The sequence below is a fragment of the Belonocnema kinseyi genome, chromosome 9 (genome assembly GCF_010883055.1).
Source record: "Belonocnema kinseyi isolate 2016_QV_RU_SX_M_011 chromosome 9, B_treatae_v1, whole genome shotgun sequence".
NCBI lineage: Eukaryota > Metazoa > Arthropoda > Insecta > Hymenoptera > Cynipidae > Belonocnema > Belonocnema kinseyi.
The window spans coordinates 126,229,265-126,251,535 of NC_046665.1; the positions used below are offsets into that span (position 1 = coordinate 126,229,265).

Below are 22,271 nucleotides of genomic sequence, written 5' to 3' on the forward strand. Positions count from 1 at the left end.
ATTTTATTTACAAAAAAAGTTCTAAGGTTCAAAAAAACATTCAGTGAACTGAAAAAGTGAGGTCGGTAATATAGGAATTTAGTTGTGTCACATGCCCTTAAATTTAATTTAATTTTAATTTAAATGATATAATTAGTACTTATAATAATATCATACTAAGTATAAATTGAGCATAAATAATAAACAATAAATAGAAAATAGTCAATAATAAATATGGATCCAAAATTCATACTGTCAAAGATTGCACAAAGATTTCAAACATTTCCGAAAGATTTGGGAAAGATTTAAAAAAATGCACAAAGATTTCAATGATTTAGGAAAGCTATCGGTCAGATTACAAAGATTTTACAAATACTTCAATGATTTCCCAAAGATTTGAACAATTTCATAAATATTACCAAAAATTTCAAAAATATTTGGCGAAGATTTCCAAATATTTAAAAAGATTTCCAAATATTTCATAAAGATTTCAAGAGTTTGACGAATATTGCTGAATATTTTTTAAATAATTCAAATATTTCGCCAAGATTTTACAAAGATTTCAATAATTTCAAACATATTAAAAATATTTGGCAAAGATTTTTAATTTTTTTATAATTTCACAAATATTTTTTTTTAAATGACAAACATTTCACAAATATGACCAAAAATATTTAGAATATTTCGAAAATATTCCCAAAGATTTTACAAATATTTCAAACATTTAGGAAAATATTTTTAAAATACCACAATGATTTCAAAAAGACTTCAAGGATTTCCAAAAATTTTTAATAATTTCAAAACTATGATCAAATATTAAAAAAACATTTCGAATATTTCGCTAAGATTTCCAAAGATTTGACAAAAATGTCAACAAGTTCCCAAATTAAAAATTAAAAATTACAAAGATTGTACACAGATTTCACAAATACTTTATTGATTTCCCAAAGATTTCATAACGATTTCAATAATTTCATAATTATTACCAGAAATTTCAAAAATATTTCGCAAAGATTCGCAAAGATTTGAATAATTTTCAAAATATTTTGGAAATGTCACAAGGATTTCCAAATTCTTTAATGACTTCCCAAAGATTTCAATAAGTTCACAAATATTACTGAATATTTTAAAAATAATTCAAATATTTCAATAATTTCGAATATATTTTATATATTTGTCAAAGATTTCAATAATTTCACAAATATTAATAAATATTTTCAAAGATTTCACAAATACTTCAATGATTTCAAAAAAAAATTGCAAATATTACCAAATATTTCTCAGATTCCCAAAGATTTCAATAATTTCCAAAATATTTCAAAAATGTCACAAAGATTTCAAAATACTTGAATGATTTCCAAAAGATTTAAATAATTTCCCAAATATTAAAAAAATGCCACAAAGATTTCACAAATACTTCAATGATTTCAAAAATATTTTATACATTTCACAAAGATTTCCAAAGGTTTCAGAAAAAAAATCACAAAGATTTCAACAATTTCCAGAATATTAAAAAATTTTTTACAAAGATTGCACAAAGATTTTACAAATACTTGATTGATTTCCCAAAGATTTCATAACGATTTCAATAATTTCACAATTATTACCAGAAATTTCAAAAATATTTCGCAAAGATTCCCAAAGATTTGAATAATTTTCAAAATATTTTGGAAATGTCACAAAGATTTCCAAATTACTTCAATGATTTCCCAAAGATTTCAATAAGTTCCCCAAATATTAAAAAAATGTCACAAAAATTTGACATATACGTCAATGATTTCAAAAAATTTCCATAATTTACCAAAGATTTTACAAAGATTCCAATAATTACCCAAATATTCCCAAAAATTTCAAAAATATTTCGCAAAGATTTCAATAGTTTGACAAATATTGCTAAATATATTTATTAAATCATTCAAATATTTCGCAAAGATTTCCAAAGATTCCAATAATTTCAAATATATTAAAAATATATAAAAAATATTTGGCAAAGATTTCTAAAGTTTTCAATAATTTCACACATATTACCAAATATTTCAAAAATATTTTGTATAGATTTCCAAAGATTTTAATGATTTTCCAAATATTAAAAAAATATCACAATAGTTTCAAAAATACTTCAAGGATATCCCAAGTATTTCCATAATTTCATGAATATTACCAAATATTTCAAAAATATTTCAAATATTTCGCTAAGGTTTCCAAAGATTTGACAAAGTTTAAAAAATTTTCTCAAATATTTAAAAACAATTTGCAAATATTTCACAAACAATTTAATGATTACCCAAAGCTTTCAATAATTTCACAAATATGACAAAAAATTTCAAATTTTTCGCAATTATTCCCAAATATTTTAAAAAGATTTCAATTACTTCCAAAATATTTTTAAAATGTCATAAAGATTTCCAAAATACTCGAATGATTCCCAAAGATTTCAATCATTCCCGCAAATATTTAAAAAATATCACAAAAATACTTCAACGATTTAAAAAAAAATTTCATAATTTCATAAATATTATAAAATATTTCCAAAGATTTCAATAATTTCACAAATATTACCAAAAATTTCAAAAATATTTTGCATAGATTTCCAAAGGTTTCAAAAATATTTCACAAAGATTTCAATAATGTCACAAATATTGCTAAATATTTTTAAAATAATTCAAATATTTCGCGGAGATTTCTAAAAATTTGAAAAAGATTTCGAAAATCTTTCTTTCAAACATTTCACAAATATTACTAAATATTTGGTAAATAATTAAAATATTTCGCGAATATTTCTAAATATTTTACAAATATTTCCTAATAATTCACAAATGTTTCAATAATTTCGTATATATTTCAAATATTTGGCAAAGATTTCTAAAGATTTCAATTATTTCACGAATATTACCAAATATTTCGTAAAGATTTTCAAAGATTTCAATAATTTCACAAAAAAATATCAATAATTTCACAAATATTACCAAAAATTTCAAAAATATTTCAAATATTTCGCAAAGATTTTAGAAAGATTTTACAACGATTTTAATGAATTCCCGAATATTTCATACAGGTTTCAGAAATTTCCAAAATTTGACAAAGCAATTCTCTGAGATAGATTTTAAAGATTGAACAAAGATTTCAATAATTCTACAAATATTAATAAAAATTACAAAAATATTTCAAATATTTAGCAGATTCACAAAGATTTCAATAATATTCATATTATTCATTAATTAATAATATTCACAAAGATTTCCAAAATACTTGAATGATTTCACAAAGATTTCAATAATTTAAAAAAATTTCCAAAAACTTCAAAAATATTTTGCAGATTTCAAAAGTATTTCACAAAGATTTCAATAATTTGACAAATTTTATTAAATATTTTTTAACTAATTCAAATATTTCGCAAAGATTTCCAACTATTTCCATCATTTCGAATATACTTCAAATATTTGACAAAGATTTCTAAAGATTTAAATAATTTCACAAATATTACCATATATTTCGTAAAGGTTTCCACAGAATTCACAAAGATTTCAATGGTTTTCTAAATATTTAAAAAAGTTCAAAAAGATTCACAAATACTTGAAGGATTTCCTAAATATTTCCATAATTCTTAATTATTATCAAATATTTTGAATATTTCGCAGATTCCCAAAAATTTTAATAATTTCCAAAATATTTCCAAAATGTCACCAAGATTTCCAAAATACTTGAAATTCCAAATACTTGAAATACCAAAGATTTCATAACGATTTTAATAATTTCATAAATATTACTAAAATTTTCAAAAATATTTCAAATATTTCGCAAAGATTCTTACAAATTTTACAAAGATGTAAATAATTTTCAAAATTTTTTGAAAATGTCACAAAGATTTCCAAAATACTTGAATGATTTCCCAAAGATTTCAATAAGTTCCCCAAATACTAAGAAAATGTCACAAAGATTTCACAAATACTTCAATGATTTCAAACAATTTTCCGTAAGTTCCCAAATATTATCAAATATTTAAAAAATGTGTCAAAGATTCCACAAAGATTTCTAAGGATTTCAGAAAAAATTCACAAAGATTTAAACAATTTCCTAAATATTTCCAAAAATTTCCAAAACATTTCGTAAAGATTTCCAAAGATTTCAAAAATATTTCAAAAAGATTTCACTAATTTCACAAATATTACCAAATATTTCTTCAAGATTTCCAAAGATTTCACAAAGATTTCAATTATTTTCTAAATATTTAACAACGAAAAAGATTCCCAAACACTTGAAGGATTTCCTAAAGATTTCCATAATTCCACAATTAGTACCAAATATTTAAAACACATTACAAATATTTCGCAGATTGCCAAACATTTGACAAATATTTCAATAATTTCCCAAATATTAAAACAAATTCACAAAGATTTCACAAATACTTCAATGATTTCCAAAAAAATTTCCATAATTTCACAAATATTATCAAATATTTCAAATATTTTACACAGATTTCCAAAAATTGTAGAAAAAATTCACAAAGATTTCAAGAATTTTCCGAATATTAAAAAAATATCACAAACATTTTCTCAAATACTTCAATGATTTCAAAAAATTTTCCATTATTTTCCAAATATTATCAAAAATTTCAAAGATGTTTCAATAATTTTCCCAACTATTAAAAAAATGCCACAAAGATTTCACAAATACTTCAATGATTTAAAAAAAAAATTCCATAATTTCACAAATATTATAAAATATTTCACAAAGGTTTCAAAATATTTCAGAAAGAATTCACAAAGATTTCAACAATTTCCCAAATATTAAAAAAATCTTACAAAGACTACACAGAGTTTTCACAAAGATTTCAATAATTTCACAAATATTACTAAATATTTCAACAATATTACCAATATTTTGTAAGGATGTCCAAAAATTTCAACGATTTTACAAATATTTAAAAAATTTCATAAAGATTTCACAAATACTTCAAGGATTTACTAAAGATTTCAATAACATCACAAATGTTACGAAATATTTCAAAAATAATTCAAGTATTTCGCTAAGATTTCCAAAGATTTGATTAATTTCCCAAATATTAAAAAAATGTCACAAACATTTCACAAATAATTTCTTGATTTTCCAAAGATTTCAATAATATCACAAATATAACCAAATATTTCAAAAATATTTCGCAATGATGTCCAAAGATTTGCGAAAGATTTCGATAGTTTTACAAATATTGCCAAATATTTAAAAATAATTCGAAAATTTCGCAAAGCTTTACAAAAATTTCAATAATTTACTACATTATAAAAAAATGACAAAAAGATGTCACAAATAGTTCAATGCTTTCCCAAAGATATCACAAATATTTCAATTATTTCACAAATCTTACCAAATACGGCAAAAATATTTCAAATATTTCCAAAAGTTTTCACAAAGATTTCAATTATTTCCCAAAGATATCACAAATATTTCAATAATTTTAAAAATGTTAAAAAATAAAGCAAAAATATTTTAAAACGATTTCACAAATATTTCAATGATTTCCCAAATAATAAAAAATTTAGGATGGATTTAAAAGATTTTAAAAATACTTCCGTTAATTCACAAAGCTTTCAGATGGATTTTCAAGATTGAAGAAAGCTTTTAATAATTTCCCAAATATTAACAAATATTTGTGAAATATTTCAAAAATATTTCGCAAAGGTTTCCAATTATTTTAGAAAGATTTTACAACGATTTTAATGATTTCCCAAATATTTCAGAAAGATTTCACAGAGATTTTCAATATTTTCCCAAACAAATATCACAGATACATTTCAAAGATTAAACAACGATTTCGGATAAATTTCAAAGATTCCACAAAGAATTCGATTATTTCACAAAGATTTTAATAAATTCACAAATATTACGAAATATTTTAGAAATATTTCAAATATTTCGCAAAGATTTTAAAAGATTTCAGAAAGATTTGAAAGATTTCACAAAGAACTTAATTATTTCACAAAGATTTTAATAATATCACAAATATTATGGAATATTTTAAAAATATTTCAGATATTTCGCAAAGATTTCCAAAGATTTCACAAAGATTTCAATAATTTCTAAAATATTAAAAAATGTTCACTAAGATTTCACAAATACTTCAATGATTTCCCAAAGATCTCACAAACATTTCAATAATTTCACACATATTAATAAATATTTCAAAAACTTTAATGATTTCCCAAACATTTTGAATAGACTTAAAAAAACTCGAAAATATTTCAATAATTTCCCAAATATTCTACAAAGGTTTATAAAATTTTAGAAATATTTGACAAAGATTTTAATGGTGTCATTTTTAGTTAAAAAAAGAAATTTTACATCTAACTGATGAATTTTTAACTAAAATTATGAATCTACTTCTGAAATAGTAGAATTTCCAATAAAAATAAAAAATGAACTTTAAATAAAAAAGATAATTTATCAACCAAAACTGGAACAATTACGTTTTAAATTTAAAAAATCAATATAAAACTAAAAAGACGGGTTTTCAACTAAATATATTATTTTTTAACCAAAACTTGAATAATTACATTTTCACTCAAAAAATGATTGTTCAACCAAAAAAGTAAATTTTTTACGAAAATTAAAGAATATTCCAATGGAATAATAATTCACATTTTCAGTTGAAAAACCAAATTTTCAACCAACAAATTAATTTTGTTACCTGATAATTTAAATATTTTGTTGAAAATTTATCTGTTTGGTTGAAAATTGACTTTTTTTATTGAAAACTCATATTGTAAATTAATCTCCTTGATTAAAAATTTAACAATTTGGTTCAAAATTTATGTATTTTATTAAGTTTTTGTCCTGGTAAAAAAAATAATCTTCTGGGTTCAAAATTCAACTAATTGGTTTAAAAAAATTTCTAGAGAATTAATCTTTTTTGATAGAAAATTAATCTTCTATATTGAAAATTCACATTTTTGGTTGAAAATTAATCTGGGGATTAAAATATTTTCTTCAAAATTCGTTTTCGCAGAATACATCCAATTGTTTTTATTTTATTTTAAATTAGAATCTTTTTTTTTTAAGTAGCAACACTTCAATTTTTTGCAGAAAAAATTCCTTGTTCGAAGATTCATAATTTTAGTTCAAAATTTATTTTTTGACGTTCAAAATCTATTTTTTTTATCCGACAGTTTAAATGTTTTTCTGAAAATTCAAATGATTGGTTAAAAATTAACATTTTTGTAAAATTCATATTCTCGTATGGAAAATTAAACTTTTTTGTAAAAAATTCATCTGTTTCCCTTGAAAATTCAACAGTTCGTTAGAACATTATTTTTTATAATGAAAATTAATTTACTCAAATGAAAATTGAACTGCTCCATTTTTTGATACTAGTTGATATTTTTGGTTTAAAAATTCAACTATTTAAAAACAAAAATAATACAAAAATATTTGTTTATTGCAAGAATTGAAAAAAAAATAATTGAAAACAATTTCATTGCTTTTTGGTTGAAGATTCATAATTGTAGTAGAAAATTCATATTTCTTTTGGTTAAAAATAGAATTTTAAACTGAAAATTAAACTATTTTGATGAAAATTCTACTAATGGGATGAGAATCCACTTTTTTTTTTAAAAATCATACGGATTTTTTTAGTTTAGAATTCAAATTTTAATAAAAAAAAATTGTTAGAAAAAATATATAAACATAAAATTAATAAAATATAATAAAATTTAAACCAAAATTAAAAAATGTGTTTAAAACGTCAAAAAACGCTCTAAGTCAGGCCTAAAAGTACGCCTAAAAAACGTCCAATACGTTATTAACGTCTTGGGACATTTGTGCCCACTGGGCAGTTGAATTTTCAAATAAAAAAAAATTATGGCAAAAAAAAATAATAATTTTCAACAAAGTTGCTAAATTTTCAAGCAAGAAGATAAATTTTCAACCAAATCTTTAATTTTCTACCAAATTATTGACTTTTCAAGCAAAAAAAGATTAATTTTCTACAAAAGAGTAGAATTTTTGACATCAAAGTTTAAAAAATTAAACTAATATTAAATAGTTGAATTTTCAACAAAAAAAGAGAATTTTCAACAAATTTGCAAAAAAGTTGAATTTCTAATCCCAAAATATAACTTTTCAACCAAAAAGTTTAATTTTCTACCAAATTGTTGAATTTTCTAACAAAAATATGAATTTTCTACTACACAGTAGATTTTTTAAAAACAAAAGTACATTTAAAAGCAAATAATTGACCAAATTTTTTATTTTAAGTCCAAAAAGACGAATTATCTACAAAAAATTGAATTTTCAACCCGAAAATATGATTTTTTAAGCAACAAAGTTTAATTTTCCACCAAATAATTTACTTTTCAAGCACAACAGATGAAGTTTCTACAAAACAGTACAATTTTTTTAAAAATAAAAGTACATTTAAAAGCGAATAATTGAATTTTTAACAAACATTTTTTATTTTATGGCGAAAAGGACGAGTTATCGACCAAAAAATTTAATTTTCAAGCAAAAAAATATGATTTTTCAACCAAAAAGTTTAATTTTCAACCAAATAGCTTAATTTTCTACCAAATTGTTAAATTTTCTAACAAAAAATATGAATTTTCTACAACATAGTAGATTTAAAAAAAATAAAAGTACATTTAAAAGCAAATAATCGAATTTTCAACCAAATTTTGTTTTTTAAGGCCAAAAAGACGAGTTATCTAGAAAAACTTGAATGTTCAACCCAAAAATATGATTTTTTAAGCAACAAAGTTTAATTTTTCAACAAATAATTTACTTTTCAAGCAAAACAGATGAAGTTTCTACAAACCCGTACAATTTTAAAAAATAAGAGTACATTGAAAAGAAAATAATTGAATTTTTAACAAACATTTTTTATTTTATGGCGAAAAGGACGAGTTATCGACCAAAAAATTTAATTTTCAAGCAAAAAAATATGATTTTTTAACCAAAAAGTTTAATTTTCAACCAAACTGTTGAATTTTTAAACAAAAAATATAACTTTTCTATAACACAGTAGATTTTTTTTTGAATAAAAGTACATTCAAAAGCAAATTATTGAATTTTCAACAAAATTTTTTTATTTTAATGCCAAAAAGACGAATTATTTACAAAAAATGGAATTTTCAACCCAAAAATATGATTTTTCAAATCAAAAAAGTTTAATTTTCAACCAAGTAATTCAATTTTCAAGCATAACAGATTAATTTTCTACAAGTAGTGGTAGTTTTTTTTAAATTTTAAGGCCAAAAGGATGAATTATCTACAAAAAAGTTGATTTTACAATAAAAAACTATGAGTTTTAAACCAAAAAGCTTGATTTTCAACTAAATATTTTAATTTTATACCAAATTATTGACTTTTCATGTAAGACAGATGAATTTTCTACAAAAGAATAAATTTTTTGACATAAAAGTAAATTTAAAAGCCAATAATTTAATTTTCAAAAAAAAATTTAATTTTCAACCAAATAATTTAATTTTCAAGCAAAAAATGATTCTTCTATAAAACAGTAGATTTTTTAACACACAAGCATATTTAAAAGCAAATAATTGAATTTTTAACCAAATTTTTGTTATTTTAAAGCCAAAAGGACGAGTTATCTGCAAAAAATTGAATTTTCAAACAAATAGCTTAATTTTCTACCAAATTTTTTAATTTTTAAACAAAAAAGTTGAATTTTATACAAAACCGTAAAATTTAAAAAAAAAAAAAGTACATTTAAAAGCAAATAATTGAATTTTTAACCAAATTTTTTTATTTTAAGTCCAAAAGGACGACTTATCTACATAAAATTTGATTTTTTAACTCAAAAATATGACTTTTCAAACAAAAAAGTTTAATTTTCAACCAAATAATTTAGTTTTCAAGCAAAGCAGATACATTTTCTACAAAACAGTGGAATTTTTCAACATAAAAGTACATTTAAAATTCAATAATTGAATTTCCGACCTATAAATTTTAAATTTTCAAGCAAAAAATGATTCTTTGGCAAAACAGTAGACTTTTTTAACATAGAAGCGTATTTAAAAGCAAATAATTGAATTTACAACCAATTTTTTATTATTTTAAGGCCAAAAAGGCGAGTTATCTAAAAAATAATTAAATTTTCAACCCAAAAATATGATTTTTCAATTCAAAAATTTAATTTTCCACCAAATAGCTTAATTTTCTACGAAATTATTGAATTTTTAAACAAAAAAAGAATAATTTTCTACAAAACAGTACAATTTTTTGACATAAGAGTACATTTAAAAGAAAGTAATTGAATTTTCAACCAAATTTTTTAATTATAAGGTTAAAAATATATACAAATAGTAAATTTCTTTAACATAAAAATACATTTAAAAGCAAATATATTAATTTTGAACTGTAGCTATGAATTCTTATTAAAAAATAATTAAATTTTTTATAAAATAGTTCGACTTTAGATCAAATAATCGCCTCTTCAGCCAAAAAAGATGAATTCTCAATTAAGTATGTAAAAGTTTATTTATCTATTTTTTTTTTTAAATTAAAAGTTAAATCTGTTACATGAAACATCAACCATTCCCTTTTTTATTTAAAAATTAAACTTTTCAACTATTTAGTGTAAAATTTATTTTATTTGTTGAAAATTTGTCTTTTTTGGTAAAAAATTAACCTTCTTGCTGCAAAATTCAAGTATTTGGTGGAACAATTAAGTATTTCTTTGAAAAAACATTTTTTCGGGTAGAAAAATAATTTTCCTGGTGGAAAATTAAACTATTTGCTCAAAAATTAAAATATTTGTTGAAAGTTATTCTTTTTTTCGTACAACAAAAATATCTTTTTTTGGTTGAAGATGCAAATCTTTTTTTATAAATTCGTCCTTTTTCGTACAATTCAACGAGAAAAAAATTACGTACAATTAATACAGCCCCTAACACAATATTTTAAATAATTATTTTTTAGGTTTTAAATAATTAAAAAAATATTTACATCTTAACGATTTCATCATTCGTCATGACTTTCCAACCAGGTCGAATAGTTTCTTTATGTACCCAGGATATCACTCCATCCAAAAAGGCACGTTCATATCCCGGAATTTGTTGCACAACTCGCATTAATTGTTCTCTTTCTTGCTTAATTCTATCCTGTGAGAAATCAGATTCTGATAAATTTTTACTCCAAGCGTGTGTTATATTTTCTTCTTTAACAGCTTCCCAAGCGCTTGCGATTAAAAAACAGAAATCGACGAAACTGTAATTTTCTACCATAGCTTCCACAAGCATTTCGTTTTTCGCCTTGGACAAATTTTTGACAAATAATTCTTTGTAAATCACTCGTAAATCTTTTGTTATTCCGCAACTCATCGGATGAATGATAGACGGAATATTCTGTGGAAAAAACTCCACCTGAAAAGTACAATTTCAACATTTAAAACCAGAAAAAATAATATAAATAAAATAAAAAATAATATTTATATATATTTATTAAATAAAATTAATGTAGATAAGATATTGAATTCAATACGAAACGATTAAAACTCCTAAGATTTCAATTCGAAATATATTACATTTTCAACGAAATAGTTGAATTTTCAGACAACAAAAATTTTCTACCCAAAAAGATGTCCCGGAAGTTAGATCTGCAAACTAATTTTTTGCAAAAAATTAAAGTTGTGCTAAACCTAGGACAAGTTTTACTTTTTCGAAATTTGACTATTTTTGGACATTTTGTGTTTTTTGAGTTTACCTTTTGAGTTTTCATATGAGAACTGCTGATCTAACATGATTTTGGTAGAGGCAAAAAAGACTGAATTTATCTAGCACAACCTAGCACAAGTTTTAGTTTTTCGAAATTTAAAAAAATAATACATTTTTTGGTTTTTACTTTTTTTTTTAACGGTTAGGTTTTTTGAAATTTTTATTTCTTGCACAAAATTGTGTATACTTCGAGCCACCTAGCACAACCGTTCTTTTTACTCTAGTAAGAAGTTGCGAATCTAGCAAAAAAACAAACGTTTTTCAAAAATTGTGCCCGTAATTTGATATTTTTCAAAAAACCACTTACGGCAAAAATGAGCACAAGTCTAGCACTATTTAGCACAACTTAAATTTTTTAGAAAAAATAAGTTTGCGGATCTAACTTCCGGGATATCCCAAAACGATCAATTTTCAGCATTAAAAAAACGAATTTTCAACAAAAAAAAATTAGTTTTCAATCAAACAGTTGCATTAACTACCAAATAGATGAAGTTTTTAGCAAGAGGCGAGTTTTACTAAAAATAGTTAAAGATTGAACTAATGGTCAAAAAAACAATTACATTTTTGACCAAAAAAGATTTATTTTCAACATAATAATTTAATTTTCTACCAAAATTAGTTTAATTTGCGTAATTGCTTCTATTAATTTATTTCGCATTTGAACGAAAAATGGGAAATTTCTTTAAAACATAGGAAAAAAATAAATTAAAAAAGGGGGGATAGGGGAAAAAATTTAGATACTGTAATTAAATTTGAAATGAATCGATGCTAATCATTTCCGAATTAAAAATCTCTAACTGTTAATGCTTAAAAACTGAAAATATTAAAACTTTGAATGCGGAGTAACAAAAGAAAAAATTGTTCAATTTAAAAACGTTCTTAATTACAAATTTTTTCAATTGAAAAGGAAAATTTTTGTTTGTTTATATAATAATAAAATATTGGGATCAAAGGGAAATTTTCTGTCCCGCTAATAGGGTACTTTTTTCGCGCTCAAAGGGTAAGAAATTCAGAATAAATTCATAAAACTTGCAAACAATTCAAGTTTAATTCATAAGAATTAAAATGAATTGGAACAAATTTTAAAAAAATCAAAGAAATTATTTTCATTTCCGTAAAATTGGAATGAATATAGAGGAATTTAAGGTAAACAAAAAAAGTCGAAGATATTCATAAAAATTCAAGGTAAATTAAAAAAAAATCAAATGAATTGAAAACAATTTAAAAATATGACAAAGCTTAATTGAATTCAGGAAATTTAAAAAGAGATTTAAAAAAAATTCGAGATTTGAAAGTTAAAAAATTAATCCACTGAATTAAGTGGAATTGAGTACATTTTGAAGAATTCAAGTAAATTAAAAAAAAATTCAAGAGAATTCCAAAGAATTTAAAAGGATTCAGGGTAATTTAATAAGCATTCAGAGTGAATATCAAGAAATATTTTAAAATCTCATCCAATCTTTACAATCCAACTAATTCCTAACCAAAACAATTCAAATGTATTGGAAATTTTTGTTTTATTGAAAAAATTCCATTGATTTCAGTAAAATTTGAGGGAATTTCAGGCAATCGAGTGAATTGAAAACAATAAAAAATATATATAAAAATTTATTGAATTAAGTAAGTTAAAAATGGCTTTATAAAAATTTTAAAAATTTCAAAAAATTTTGATGAAATGTACAAGACTTTATAGTTAAGAATTAAAATAAAATATAAAAATAAATAAAATCAGGGCGAATTCCAAATTAATTTTTAAACAATGTTTGAAAATCTCGTAAAATCATTAAAACCCTACAAAATCCCTCACTTTTTTTGAATAAATTCTTTGGAATCCACTAAAATTTTAAAATCCCTTAAAATGATTAAATTCCTTAGAAATCTCTTGAAATTATTTAAATATCTTGAAAGTTCCTTAAAATCTTATAAAATACCTTAAAATATTACAAATGTTTTGAAAAATTAATAATTACTTGTAACTTTTTTAAATAACTTAAAATATTTCAAATCCTTTAAAATCTTTTGAAATCCTTTAAAAATTTTCAATCTTTTAAAATCAAAATTTTAAAATATTTTAAAACCTTATAAGTCCAGTAAAATCGTAAAATGTTCTCTAAAATATTTAAAATCCTTTGAAATTTTTTAAAGCTCTTTAAAATTTTTCGGAATTGAATTAAACACAATTTAAAAATATGAAAAAAATTGAACTGAGTAAGTTTGAAATAAATTTCAAAAAATTAAAGAGAATTCAAAAGAATATTAGGAAATGCCAAAGAAATGCAGGAGAAATTTTTAAAGGTTTCAAGATGGATGAAGCAAAAACTTGGGAAAAAATTTATTATTAATTTTATTTATTATTAATTTAAAAGAACTTAAAAAAAATGTAATACCTTAGAATTTTTTAATTTCCTAAAACCTTTCAAATCCCTTCAAATTAATGAAATTAATTAATAATTCCTTGAAATCTTGATAAGTTCCCTAAAATATTTCAAATTAAAAGCTCTTGAAAGTGTGTTAGAATTTTTGAAAATACCCTATAATTTTGCAAATATCTTCTAATTATTTAAATCTGTTAAAAGTTTCTCGGAATCTTTAAAAATACCCTGAAATATTTCAAAAGAATTCAATACAGTATAAATTATAGGGAGCAAAGGGTACTTTTTGTCACACTCATAGGGTACTTGTTTAGCTCTCAAAGAGTAATAAATTCATGATGAATTCAGAAGACTTCAGAAAAATTCAAGTTACATTCGAAAGAATTTAAACGAATTAGAAAACAAAAATTTTGTAATAAAAAAAAATCCATTGATTTCCATAAAACTGGAAAGAATTTACAGGAATTTAAAATAAAAGTCAATGAAATTCATAAAAATTCAAGGTGACTTAAAAAAAAATCAAATGAATTTGAAACTATTTAAAAAAACTTCATTAAATTCAGTACCTTTGAAATAAACTTAGAAAAATTCAAGGGAATTCAAAGAATTTAAAAGAATTCACGGTGAATTCCAAGAAAAATGTCAAATCTTCTAATTTTTGAAACTCTACTGACTAATGATTAAAAAACAATTCCAGATCAATTCCAAAGAATTCAAACGAATTGGACAATTTTGAAAATAAAAAAAAATGATTGATTGCAATCAATTTTGAGTGAATTTAGAGAAATTTAAAAAAAATTAGAAGAATTGAGTGAAAACTTAGCAGATTTCAAAAGAATTTAATAGGATTTAGAAAAATTAATAAGAATTTAGGGCCAATTATTAAAATTATTTAAAAAATTATTAAAACCTCTGGAAATCCCTTGAAATTTTTTAAATCCCTTGAAAGTACCTTGGAATCTTTTAAAATATCCTAAGATATTTCAGTCTTTGAAAGCCTTCAAACTACTGACATAAATTAAAATTTCTGGGAATATTTTGAAATTTCCTAAAATATTTCAAATCTTTTTATATCTTTTTAAATCTCTTGAATCTTTTAAAACACGTGAAAACGCCTGAAAATCTTTTAAAATATCCTCAAGTATTTTAAATCCTTTTAAATCCCATTAAATTGCTAAAATAAATGAAAAAAATTGTAATCCTTTAAAATAATCCAAATTATTCTAAATAATTTACACTCATGTACAATTTTCTAAAGGTCTTTAAATTGCCAAGGAATTTGAAAAAAAATACATTAAAACATTTTAAATCCTTTAATCATTTTATCAATCGATCCTCAGGATCAATTAAATTACAATTTTTTGTTTTGTTTAAAATGTTTAAAATTAATATTCGGTTCCTGATAAGTCAACTGAAATATATTTTGGATAAAAAATATGTTTTCTAAAAATTTGTCTTTATGATTTAAGAGTTTATCTTTTTTAGTATATTTTTTGCATCTGCCTTGGATAAAAATGTAACTATTTTGTTAAAAATTCAACTATTAACTAGAAAATTTACTTTTTGTTTGAAATTCGTATTCTTGTGTTGCAAAGTCAATTCAAATCTTTTTGGATGAAAATGAAAATCTTTTTCTGAAAATTTGTCTTTTTGATTTAGCAGTTCACCTGTTTTAGTAGAATTTTTATTTTTCTTGGACAAAAATGCCACTTTTTTGTTGAAGATTTAACAAAGTTGTTAAAAAGTCATTCTTCTTGGTTAAAATTTTTTACCAGAAATTACATCTTTTTTGAGTAAAATGTAATTGTTTGATTGAAAATTCAACAATTTTGGTGCAAAGTGATACTTTTTGGTTGAAAATTCTGCTGCTTTGTTGAAAATTAAACTATTTTTTAGAAAATTTAATTTTGTTCAAATTTAATATTTTGGGGTTAAAAAGAGAACTATAATCCTTCATGGATGAAAATTCCACTATTTTGGGAAAATTGTTTTGTTATTAATTAAAATTTATCTGTTTTAAGAGAAATTTCATCTTTCATGGATAAAATGGCAACTATTTGTTAGAGAATTAAAATATTTTGTTATAAATTCATCCTCTTTGAAGAATAAAAATCGTCTTTTTGGATTGAAAATTTTATTTTTTTCTTAGAAACTTTTTTTATATTCATTTTGTGAACTTGAAAATTTAACTGGAATCTTTTTTGAATGAAAATTCAACAATTCAAAAAAAATGTATCTGTTTTGTGAAAAAATGTTATCTGTTTTATAAGAAAAAATCAACAGTTTGATATAGAATTCATCAATTTTGTTAAAAAGTCATCCTTTTTAGTTAAAAAATCGTCTTTTTTTGTATTAAAAATTGAATTTTTCAATTTTTAGTAGTTTTAGTCGAAAAGTCCTTTTTTATGAAAATGACACTTTTTGGTTAAAAATTAATCTTCCAGGTTTGAAATGTCATTTTTGTTGTGTAAAATTGCATCAGCTTCAAGGAAAATTAATGTTTTGCTGCAAAATCATGTTTTTGGTTTGGAAATTCAATTTTCATAGAGAAAATTCGTCTTTCGGCTTGAAGGTACAACAATTTTTATAAAAATTTATCTTTTTGTTAGTAAAAAAAACTTTATTTGTTGAAAATTCGCCTGTTTGGGTTTAAAATTATTTTTTTGCAAATAAATTTCATCTTTGTGATTGAAATATAAACTGTGATACTTTTTGGTTGGAAACTTATCTTTTTAGTGTGAAAATTCAAGTATTTGAACATTTATATTTAAAATAACAATTTTATTCCGTTTATAAAAGATTGAAAAATAGTTTAAATATGACCAAATATTTACGTTTATAAAGAAAATAGAAAAATAAAATTAACGTTTTTCTGCATATTTAATACAAAATATTTTTTAGAGGGTAAAATCACCCTTACTATTAAAAATTAGAATCTAATGAGTAGATAATTATTATTAAAAATATTATGTTAACTTTTTCGAACGCGAGTTTCAAATATTAAATTTTTAATAATTTTAATAATAGTGTATACACCATGATGTTCAACTTGCAATTATTAAATAAAATTTTATTTTTGTTGTGTAGTCTTTTTAATCAATTTAAAATCGTTACTATAAAAATAAACAGAAAATTAACAATTTAAAATTAATTTAAAAACGGAACAATGAAAGTAACATTATTTTGTTTAGGAATTATATGTAGAATATTATAGTGCGTAAAATTATTCTGTATAATATATTTTTTCTTGAATAATAAAACGTTTTTGTAGAAAAAAGGCCTTTAATTATCAAATTCTATATAAAATACGGAAAATAAAAGAATTTTTTTCATTAATATTTCAAAGCTAGCATTTTAATCTTGTAATACTTTTAACATAGAATTTCCAACCAAAAAGTGTCACATTTTAAATTTAAATCAGAAAAGATGAAATTTATAAAAATAATTTAAACCAAAATGATGAATTTTCAAAAAATGAAGATTTTTCAATGAAGAAAGATATAAAAGTTTTTCTAAATTGTTGAGCCTTCAATCCAAAAGACGAATTGAATTCTCAAACAAAAAATATGAATTTAAGAAAAAGTTAATTTTCTACGAAACCGATGCATTTTCACCCAATAAAAATGAAATTTGAAACCAAGAAAATTGTTTTTTTTTTCTAAGAAAAGGAGAATTTTCAAATAAAAAAGGTCTATTTAAAAAAAATGTAAAACTAATTATATTTTCAGTTAAAAAATTAATTTTAAACCAAAAAATTCTTTTCGACTAAACAGTTCAATTTTCAACCTAAGAAATAAGCCTTCAATCAAAAAAAATGTTAAACAATGAAGTTTAACTTTTACCTAAGTAGTTAAATTTTTAATTACAAAAAAAATCTTGCAAATAAAATAGTTGAATAATCAAGCAAAGAATAATATTTTTTGACCGAAAAGTTGCACTTTCATAAGAAAATGACAATTCTGTTAAAACAGATGAATTTTTTAATTAAAAAGATAAATTTTCAAAAAAATAGTTGAATTTTCTGTTTCGAAATATTTCAGTTGACTTTTCACGATCAAAATATGAATTTTTCAATCCAAAAAGACGAATTTTTAACCAAAGGATAACTTTTTAACAAAATTGTTTAATTCTCTACCAAATAGTTGATTTTTCATCCAAAAAAGATTCCCGTTGACTTTTCAAGCACAAAATATGAATTTTGTAAAAAAAAAGCTTCTACGAAAAAAAATTTAAATTCTAATCCAGAACTACGTTTTTTTTTCAAACAAAAATATGGATTTTTTAGTGCATTTTTCAACATTAAAAAATACATTTTAAACAAAAAGCTCATTTTTCTATGAAATAGTTCAATTTTCAAAAAAACAGTAGAATTTTCAGCCAAACAGTTACATTTTTATCCAGGGAAGATAAAATTTCTCTTAAAGCAGTTGAATTTTTAATTAAAATTTTTTTAAGTTGAACCTTCATCCAGAAAATATTTCAGTTCCTTTTTTAAGATAAAATTATTAAAACAAAACGTAAATTTTCTACGAAATATTTAAACTTTCAATAGAACTGCAGAATTTTCAACGGAAAAGTATGACTTTTGAACAAAATTGTTGACTTTTCCACCGAAAAGTTACATTTTTATTCAAGAAAGATGAAATTTCTTCTAAAACATATGAATTTTAAAAAAAACTTAAAAATTAGTAACATTTTTATCCAAAGAAGATTCCAGTTAATTTTCCAACACACAAATTTTCAAAAAAGAGCTGAATTTTCATCGAAAACGATTTCAATTGATTTTTTAATACAAAAATACGAATTTTAAACAAAAAGTAAATTTTCTAGGCAATAATTGAATTTTGAACAAAATAACTGCATCTTTACCCAAGAAAGATGCAATACTTTTACGAAAAAAGATGAAATTTTAAATCCAAAAGACGAATTTTCAGAAAAAAATAGTTTTCATCCAAAAAAAGATCTCAGTTAACTTATCAGCAACAGAATAAGAATTTTAAACAAACGGTCAATATTCTACCAACAGTTAAATTTTTAACCGTATAAGATGCATTTTTTACAAAACAGTTAAATTTTCAACCGAAAAGGATGTCTTTCTAAGAAAATTGTCCAATTTTCAACCAAATAATTAAATTTATAGCTAAAAAGATGATGTTCAGGAGAAAGTTTTTGTAAATTTGCAAAAATTAAGTATATGAGTGAAAAGACATTATTAACCAATTTACATCGCCAAGATATTTAAATCTTATTAAATATTTCTGATTTAAAAGTCGATATCTCGAAGAAAAACTGGAAAAATTTGATAATCCGGTTGTAAAAAGTCCCTATGTTTTGAACAATTTTTTAAATAGTTTTCATTAATATACAGACTTTCGAAAATAAAAAATTTTTTAAAATCGTTTCTTCTAAATTGTATTAAATTTCATAAAAGTTTATATTAATAAGTGTACCACACTCTGTCAAAAAAATTTACGTAGCTAAATCAACAAAAAATAAAATGATATTTAAAGTTGAATATAATTTTTTTTTTTATCAATTATTCAGGGTGGCTGTTTTAATCGAAGAAAAAATTCACGGTTCGCAAAACATTTTTCCCTGTCAATAAAATTTAAAAAATCAAACTATATTCTAAATATTTTTTTAAATTAAACTTTTAAATTTTAAATTCAACAGTTTTAAGTGAAATGCAAATAAACTGCAAAATTTAGAACTTTTATAAATTATAGAGTTCAAGGATTCAGATTAAGTTACAAAAATATAAATCCACGTTAACATTTTCAATAGTTTAAATTAAAGAATCAAGCAAGGAATTTAAAAAAATTTCAAAATTATATTATTTTTAATAATTTTAGGCTAGAACCATTAAAAATTGAAACATATTTTATTTTTATTTTTTATAGTCTAGGCATCCTTCGAAAACTTTAAAATTTTATTTCAAAATCTTAAAAAATCTAGAAGTGTTTTAAAATTTCTCCAGATTCAAAATCATTTTTGAATTTTTTGTCAGAAACCGAATTTAAAATAAAATTTAGATTTTTGCAGTTTTCAAACAACAAATTTAGAATTTTTTAAATAATTGTGAAAGACTTCAAAAGCATAAAAATTTTTCTTAAGATTATTACGAAAATTGAAAATGATTTTTCACTTTGAAAAATTATTGTAACAGAAAGTTTAAGAAGATTTTAAGAGATTTAAAAAATGATCAAAGAAGAACATGGAAGATTTTAAGGATTTTATTTAATTTGCTGGATTTTCAAAAATTGTAGGAAAATTTCGATTAATTTTAAAATATATTTAGAAGTTATGAAAAAAATGTTAACATACTTCGTTTAAATTACTTAAAATAATTTCAAGCTTTTTAATCTTTTTAAAACTTCGAAAATCTAAAGATTCAAAGTTTTCTGTGTAAAACAATTCAGTTTAAAATTGTTTTCTTTAAAATATTGTGTTTCAATTTACTCGTTTTAAATGAACAGTGAAATATTGCTAAATATTAAATACATATTCTTTTTCTACAGTAAGAAATTTCAAATTAAATGGGATGAAAATTAAATAATTTAGACTCACAATATTTTTAATTTAAAAAAAACCTTTAATTATGACTATATTATTATGGATTTATTTTTAAGTTAAAAATAGTAAAACGCACGTTTACATGTTTTAATGGCTAAAAAAATTAATAGAAATATATTAATAAATTTATTTATTAAATTTAATATAAAAAATAATATAAAGGAATACCTGAAACTCTGAGTTAAATATATATTATTGATAAATCATGAAAATTTGTATTTAAAAATAAATTTATCGGAATAAATAATATATTAATTTCAATTCTTATCAAGACTTTCGGATTGAAACATTTACAATCTGGAAATTCTCAAATGTTCAACGGATCTAGAATTGTTTGATCAAATCAATTATTGTTCAGATATCTATACTTAGAGTACAGATCCATTTTAAGAATTTATTTATTTATTTATATTTACAGTTGATAAAATAAAACTGTATTTTGTCAAATATTTTCAACCTCAAATGCTTTTCATTTTTAATTGTTTAAATCCTCAAAACTGCACTTTAATCATTTTAAAAACTGTTAAAACTTTTTTATTTTATAAAAAAAATCTTCTATTTTAAAAACTTCGAATTTTTAATATTGGTTAACCTTTAAAACTGCATTTGAAAATCCTTTAAATCAAAATATATGCTTAAAAGTTAAAAATCGAAAATGAAAAATTTTTAAGGTGAAAAATTTTCGAACTAAGCATTCTAAACTAAATGATATAATAATTTATAAAAATCACAATTTAGGAAATTATTTAAAAACGGTTGAAATAAAAGTTGGACAAAATATTTATTCTAAAAATTTTGTAAAACTCCCGGTCAAAAAATAAATTCACTGTCATTTCTCGGTTTTCCAGGTTTCCCGGACCAGCAGCCACCCTGATTATTTATGAAAATGAGATTTTTTTCATAAATAGTTATAATAGAAATTTACATCAATTTTCCCAATTTATTTTCACTGGAAACAGGCGTTGCAATCCCTATAATTTTATTAAAAACAAAGAAACTGGTTAACTCTATTTTTCTATTTTACTAAAAAAAATTGATAAGAAAAAATAAATTTAAAAAAAAACTGTTTTTGGGGGTGAACTTTGAAGCCGGTTTTCACCCCTTAGATACGTTTTTCCCCGATAAAAAAGCACGTGTCTCTTATTTTTCTATGTTCAAAAAAAGTATAATTGCCAGAAATACGAGGGTAGTTCAATAAGTCCTTAGAATGACCAACAGATGGCGCGCGAATCGCTCCAAATCATCTGTTTTCAGTCAGCACCACTCCCGACTAGATATATGGTGCAGTCACAGTCCACATCTTCTGAGTTTACGTGTTTTTATAACCAATTGAAAAAAAAATTGTTCGTTAAGAAAAATGAAAAAAAAACGAGTTCAGAGCGGTAATCAAACATTTTTATTTAAAGGGTTTAACTCCATATGAGATAAAAAATGAATTGGAATCAGTTCATGGCACATCTGCCCCTGCCTTAGCAACGGTTTATAACTGGGTCAATGAATTTAAGCGTGGTCGTGACGAACCACGTCAGGAAGGCCCGTAGAAGCAAGTACTCCCGAAATCATCAATAAAATCCACGATATGGTGTTGAAGGATAGAAGATTAAAAGTGCGTCAGTTAGCTGAGGCC

At 22.3% G+C, this 22,271-nt stretch overlaps 1 protein-coding gene across 1 annotated transcript in view; it reads right to left on the reverse strand.

The window, feature by feature from the left end:
- LOC117179821 (jerky protein homolog-like) overlaps nucleotides 1–22,271 on the reverse strand; it is a 27,259-nt gene that overhangs the window by 403 nt on the left and 4,585 nt on the right. The window contains exon 3 of the mRNA XM_033371958.1: nucleotides 10,933–11,348. Within this exon, the coding sequence (XP_033227849.1) occupies nucleotides 10,933–11,348 (416 nt within the window). The remainder of the gene's footprint in view (nucleotides 1–10,932; nucleotides 11,349–22,271) is intronic.